Source organism: Lactuca saligna, chromosome 4, assembly GCF_052625555.1.
Source record: "Lactuca saligna cultivar CGN05327 chromosome 4, ASM5262555v1, whole genome shotgun sequence".
Taxonomy (NCBI): domain Eukaryota; kingdom Viridiplantae; phylum Streptophyta; class Magnoliopsida; order Asterales; family Asteraceae; genus Lactuca; species Lactuca saligna.
The window spans coordinates 309898741-309905243 of record NC_136420.1 but is presented as its reverse complement, the minus strand read 5'-3'; the positions used below and the strand labels follow the sequence as shown (position 1 = coordinate 309905243).

General features: G+C 30.9%; 1 protein-coding gene across 3 annotated transcripts; it reads right to left on the bottom strand.

Annotated features, from left to right (window-relative positions):
- Window positions 1-1086: 1086 nt before the first annotated feature.
- Window positions 1087-6129, bottom strand: LOC145043940 (uncharacterized). 3 transcript variants are annotated; one of them, XM_078992716.1, is made up of 11 exons: window positions 5692-6129; window positions 5216-5353; window positions 4974-5090; window positions 4402-4798; window positions 4259-4317; window positions 3814-4178; window positions 3622-3724; window positions 3467-3526; window positions 2832-2915; window positions 2611-2727; window positions 1087-1681 (listed from the first exon to the last, which is right to left on the bottom strand). In XM_078992716.1, exons 2-11 carry the CDS (start codon window positions 5309-5311, stop codon window positions 1373-1375), a joined length of 1707 nt encoding a protein of 568 aa, XP_078848842.1. In that variant the 5' UTR covers window positions 5312-5353; window positions 5692-6129; the 3' UTR covers window positions 1087-1372. The 3 variants fall into 3 exon arrangements, with proteins under 3 accessions (XP_078848842.1, XP_078848839.1, XP_078848841.1); XM_078992713.1 differs by having other exon boundaries at window positions 4259-4798; window positions 5692-6127; XM_078992715.1 differs by having other exon boundaries at window positions 4259-4798; window positions 5727-6127.
- Window positions 6130-6503: the final 374 nt, after the last annotated feature.

The window sequence follows — 6503 nt, the reverse complement described above, 5'->3', positions numbered from 1 at the left end:
TTTCACGTCACTGTAAACCACCCTATCGCCATCTCCCCTATCTCCTTCCTTCATCCCTATCTCTCCTCCCCAATAAAACCCAAATATCAATTTTGATCTAGATTTCTTCACCTTCATCGGTAAAATCTAAACTAATTTCTTAATATTCATCTAAAATGGGCAAATCAGAGAAAATGTGAAGGAAAGTTTCATCTACGAGGAACTTGAGTGAGATACGAAGGTTTCCAGATTCAGACAAGTATGTCGTGTCTAACCAACCTTTTACTTCGTCTCCGAGGATTTTAAAAGGCACATGATATAGAACCTTTAAGGGAAGAAACGTGAATTAGAATGTTGTATCAAAACGGAAAATAATCCTTTCTTGGATGACACTAAACAAGTCGACTCCGATAAATGTTCCCTACAAGAATCATGAAGGTTTGATTAATTCCGAAGGTAATTGTTTACATTTGATCTTCATCAGAGATACGGTAACATGTAACCTGGATCGAGGAAGTTGTTCCGAGTACTGATTTGATTTGACGAGTTTCAAATTTGCTTGAATGAGATTTCGATTTGGTTGAACCGGATATGTTCATCAAAGGAGTGAAGGCTGGCCGAAATTGTTTGATTGATGATTCGATTCAGATGGATGAGGTGAATACAATTTTTCATTAATGATTTGATCGAATACATGGATTTTTTATGACTGATGTTGATTGAAGATGATTTTGAAGAACATAACCTAATTTTCATTGAGAGAGACAGAGAGATTTTTATTTTTTATATTTTTTTAGTTAAAAAATAATTTAATAACAAAAGAAAAAGCAAAAAACAAATGGAAAAAAACAAATTTGTCATTTTTAGATTTTTTTTAAATTGTTTTGGACCAAAACTGCAGCAAAATGAAAACTTTTGAACTATTGATGCTAGTCCAAACATGTTTGGTCCAAAATAGCATTTTTGAACATTCCACAGAGACCATTCTTGTAATTTTGTCTATTTCTAAACCATCCGAGGGTTCACAATTCAATATCAAGAAACCAAAAGGACTAGAGGTGAGCCTTCTTAATACTTCATCAACCCATAAAATCATAATTCCATAAATAAACAACTCTAAAAATAAATTTTATGTAAAACTTACAAATACAAAAAGAAAAGTAAATTAATCCAACACCCTAATGACCCCAAATTTTTTTCTTTATGTATATTGTACTCATATGTACTATGTACAAAACCCCCTTCCATTCTACACTAACAAACTCTTCACAACAACAATAACAAAACAAAAAAATGTAACATCATTACATCAAATTGCTCTATTTTAAATTTTAATGCATAATATATGATTTATCTTTCAACTCCATGTGTCCAAAAATGGTATATAATTTTATCATCTTTGAATAAGATACCTGAATTTATAATCATATTCCATGACTTGAATTTTATTCGCAAGAGGTTCTATTCCTCTTCCTCTTTTTTCAAGACACATAAGTGCTTGTTTTCTTAAATCACTTGGTAATTGAAGGCAAACCCAATCCATTAAAGCTTCCAAATCTTTTGCAAAATCTAATAAATACCAATCTAACATTTTTGGTATTATTAATTTATTTGTTTTTATTATCCCAAATGATGCTTGAAGATATTCTCGCTTTGATGTTGATAACTCGTTTTCTACTTGTGACGCAGTGTATACTCTCACCTATAATAATATCACAAGTTTTAGATATTTCTGTTTTTTTTTTTGTTTTTTTTTTGCTTAATGATCTTAATGAATATTCTCTTAACCATTAAGAAGTTTGAATCGTTCGATAATAAGAGGATTTTTATTTAACGCTTGAATACTGATGGATTTAAGACTAAGAGCGTATCCAATGGGAATTTTTTTTTTATATATAAAAAATGTTTACTATTGAAATAAGATTTTCTAATCATTGGAGATGAAGACTTTCTTTTTTTAATTTGAAAAAATATAAAAAATAAATAATCATTTATTTTCACATAAGTGCTTAATTTGTATATTTATCTTTTTGACACGTTATCCCCTCCCATCAATAACATTTTCATTTTACCTTACAATTTAGAAATGAATATAATTTATATATACAAAAAAGTATCATTAAAGATGACTTGTCGAGATGATCAAAATGACACCAATATCAAATATTATTAAAAAAAATGTACGGATCCCAAAATATGTTTAGAGTTTTGTATGTTTATTTTGATAACAACATATTTTATTTTTATGAGAAAACATTTGATCAAAAGGACACCAATATCAAAACGATTAATTAGAAGAGAGGGAAGCTTTTGTAAAACATTTCATTAGATGATAAATATTTGCTTATTAAAAAAGCCTTTATAAAGATTTTTTTTTTAAAAATAAAGGTAGTAGAAAACTAGTGTGGCAAAAAAAGTACTTTTTAAAGGACTAACAATTGTGGATATGCCCTAATGATTTCTTCTTTACTTGATGCAGAAAAAACGAGCTAATCAAGAAAATAAAAAGAAATGAGATTTTTCGTTGAATCCTTAACTTTTTAGTTTTTACAAATTTGTCCTCATTTTCTCAAATATTTTATTACGTCATTTATCCAGATTGAAATTAAAAATAAAAAATAAAAAACTTACTGCAGGGGAAGACCAGGTACCGCTGCATAGTGCAAATGTGACCAGTGGTTCGGACCATTCCAACCCAAATTTGTCACGGATTTCAGTCTCATCTTTTTTTGGAGATTTTGGGTATGACTGAAATAAAAAATAAAAATAAAGTTTATATTTAAAAAAAAAAATGAAATATAACTAACTTATTATGATTTTATTATATTAATATGTGAAAAAGTGTAACTTACAAGTTTGAATCGATAAGGAAGTCGCAAGATAAAATGCTCAATTGTGACTGCGTTTAACAAATATCCTCCTGTATTTATTGTTGCCTGATAACATGGAATCAATGTTTAGTTGTTTTCACAAGGGTAAAATGGTCAATTCAATAAAATCTCCCAAACTATAGTGATTTGATTGGAAAAAAATGAAGTATTAGTTTTTAAACCGCAAAACTGCCCAAAATATAAAGGTTTTTCTTTGATTTTCAATTCTCATAAGAAAAAAAATATATATTTCATCACTAAATTACTATAATACCCCTATAGGTTTAGCAAGACAAAAACCCACGAATAAAACTTCAATGGAAGGGCAAAATGGGAAGAAATGAAATTACTATAATACCCCTATAGGTTTTGCATTAAAAAAAAAAAAAAAAAAAAAAAAAAAAACCTTCAACAGAAGGGCAAAATGGGAAGAAATGAAATTACAATAATACACTTTCATGAGAAAAAAAAAAAAAAAAAAACCCACGAAGAACTTCAATGGAAGGGCAAAATGGGAAGAAATGAGATTACTATAAAACCCCTACACGTTTAGCATGAAAAAATAAACCCACAAAGAACTTCAATGGAAGGGCAAAATGGGAAGAAATGGTTTATACCTTTTGCATTAGTGTTGGCATCATTTCAGGACTCTCAGGAATTCCATGCTCTAAATAAGCCTATCATTTTACAAACAATATATTTTTTTTTTGTAATTTGCTTTTTTTAGTTAAAAAAAACACACAAAAGTAAGAAAATATAAGTAAAAACTTACATTCATCATACAAATATTGTAAACATTTATCCAAAACGCAAGCTTTTGCTGATGTGTCATCAATCCCTCTAAATTAACAGAAGCTAATTTCTCAAGAAGAAGCCTAAACACATAATCAATAAAACAAACATTCAATTATAATAAATTAATAATCAAGAAACTTTTTATAAAACACACAATTTAAGAACTTACTTGAGTCTACGAATCAAAAGGGATGCGTTCTTTTTCTTCTTAAAATCAATCGATCCAGATTCAATTGCAAAAAGATCTTTATAAGGACCAATATCTCTCTTTCTAGATTTCAAACAAACACCATAAGGATCCCTAAAACCAGGTCCTCGGTCAACTCCGGTCAAATCCAATGTCATTAGATTTGAAAAAGCTTCAGCATCCATGGTTTTTGCTTTCAATTTGCTTAATCTTAAAAAGATTCCAATCAAACAGTTTAAAACGTTTTCAGATATTTTGTTGCATTCGCTTTCTGCTTCCATGATTCTATCGCTTGAAGATGAACTTGAACAGCTTTCTTGTGCCCTTTCTTGATCCATTAATCTATTCTGTAGTAATGCGAATGTGATTATATAAGTTAAATCGTTAGAAATTATATAGAAAACATGATTGAGATCTCAGATGTTACCTGTGGTTTAGAAGGAGTGCGTTTTTCGACAATTTCAGGCTTATTTTGAGGTCTCTTCGCTGAATTTTGCACTTCGTTGGTTATCTTTTCAGGAGAATTTGTAATCTTGCTATTTGAATTAGAAGATGATCGATTTTCTTTACCTAAAACGCCATCATCTCCAATTGACGAATCGAGTTTCTTCAAATCAGCAGTATCAACAACCCTATTCGAGAAATCGCTCCCGATTCTATGAGAGTATGATGATCTACATGAACCACTTCGCAAGAGGGAATTCAAGGGCTTATGTTGAGGTGGTTTGGATGCTTCGGATTCAACTTCAATTTGGGAAATTGAGGATCCTGATTCACCATTTTGCTTAAAAGTTGTGGTTTTTGAAGATTGTTCTCCTGATGGGTCGTTGTCGGAATTCCCGATGCTGATTCTTGATGATAGATAAACAGCTTCTTGATATAAACCTTGTCGGAAATTTACAACTTCTTCTTCCAAACGTACAACTTCTTCTTCGAGAACAGCTACTTCAGCTAACAGCTCTAAAGTCTGTCGAATGATTTTTACACGATTCAAGTTCAATTTGTAGAAAAGTTTAAAGCTTTGCGAGAATGTGTATAAACCCTTTGAAATGTGATGAATTTAAGGAAAGATTTGGGGCTGATTATATTCGATTAGGAAGAAAAATGAAGAGATAAAGAGGGATTGGGTTTAAAGTAGAAACCTGTGGAGGAAGATAAGGAGGGAGATGAGGTAAAGTTCCTAAACGTCGACTGAAAGCTCTTTCAAGTGCTCTGTGTACGTTTTCTTCTTGTCTTAACTTTTTCTTCAGTTTATCCACCTGCAAATGCGATAAATTCATCCCAAAAAGGATCGAAATTGATTAATCTTCAATCAAGGAATCAGATTCTGTGTGTGTAAAGGGGAAGAGAGAGAGAGAGAGAGAGAAAGATATGAATGGCGTACATCTTCAAGCAGAGCAAGTTTTCTTTCTCTTCTTGTAAGGCGTCGATTGAGAATGGGTTTTCCGGGAGGTGTTGATTTGTGTCGTTGGATTTCCATCGTGTTCGGAAATTCAAATCTTTTGGGTGTTCAATAATTGATCTACATGAGATTCATTTGGTGAAAAGAGTAAGATAGATTTTCATTTCAGAGTTCATTAGAAGAAACAAATCAGAGACAAGCATATGAGATTTGAAACAAAAGAAAGCAAAGCGCCACATCGGCATTTTCACAAACACCTACAGTGAACTAATTGATAAACATAAGAAAGACGAAAATTTCAGAGATCGGATAAGATAAATCGAGCAAGAAGGAAGATTTGAAAGAAGAAAAACAAATAAATCCCTCGATTTTCCCCATTCTTCGTTAAATCCAAAAGGGTTGAAGCATAAAACCAAAAGAAAAGCATCGATTAACGAAATAAAACAGTACGAACTTACATTACGAAAATGATCTTCAAACGAACGAACAGTACCTATCATATCTAGTCAGATCCTCTCTCAAAATTCAAAAAAGGTGAGAGAAGCTTTCGTCGGAGAAAGATACTTTTTTAAGGTGGTAGTGAGCGGGAAAAGGTGGTGGAATTGCGAAAAAACATGGTTACTCTGTATATGTGAGAGAATGTGCATATAATAATGTCCATGGGGTAAGAGATATACTAGGGGTCCTTGTGTTTGTTGAGTAAAAAAGCAACAAATTCAGTCAGTGTTCAGAGAGAGATTAAGAAAAAGACGAGAGGAGAGGAGAGGTTTGAGAGCTTCGATGCAGAGAGAGAGAGAGAGAGAGAGAGAGAGAGAGAGGTGTTGGTAGGCCACCGCCATGGACTGATGCAGAGAAGCTCTGTAACGTAACAACTACACATCGGTTACATATATACATAGCTCCTCCCACTTCTCTTCTCATCTAAATCTAAATAAATCCTAATATAGTAATGTTTTGATTATATTTATTATTATTATATTTTAATATTATTAAGTTATAACAATAATATTTTATTATTCAGAATTTTTTATTAGTTATTTTTTAATTCGGATTAGCTTTGATTTATAAAAGGAATAATAAGTTGTTTGTTAGTTATTTATATTTATACTATTTATTTTTAATATATACTTTTTTTATCATTGATAAATTTACTAAATTATATTTTTAATAGATTACAAAATCCAACGGTCATGCATAGTAATGTTATGACTCCAAAATCTATAGATATTATTTTTAAAAGAATTAGTTTTGTCATTAAAAAAGTGGTTGC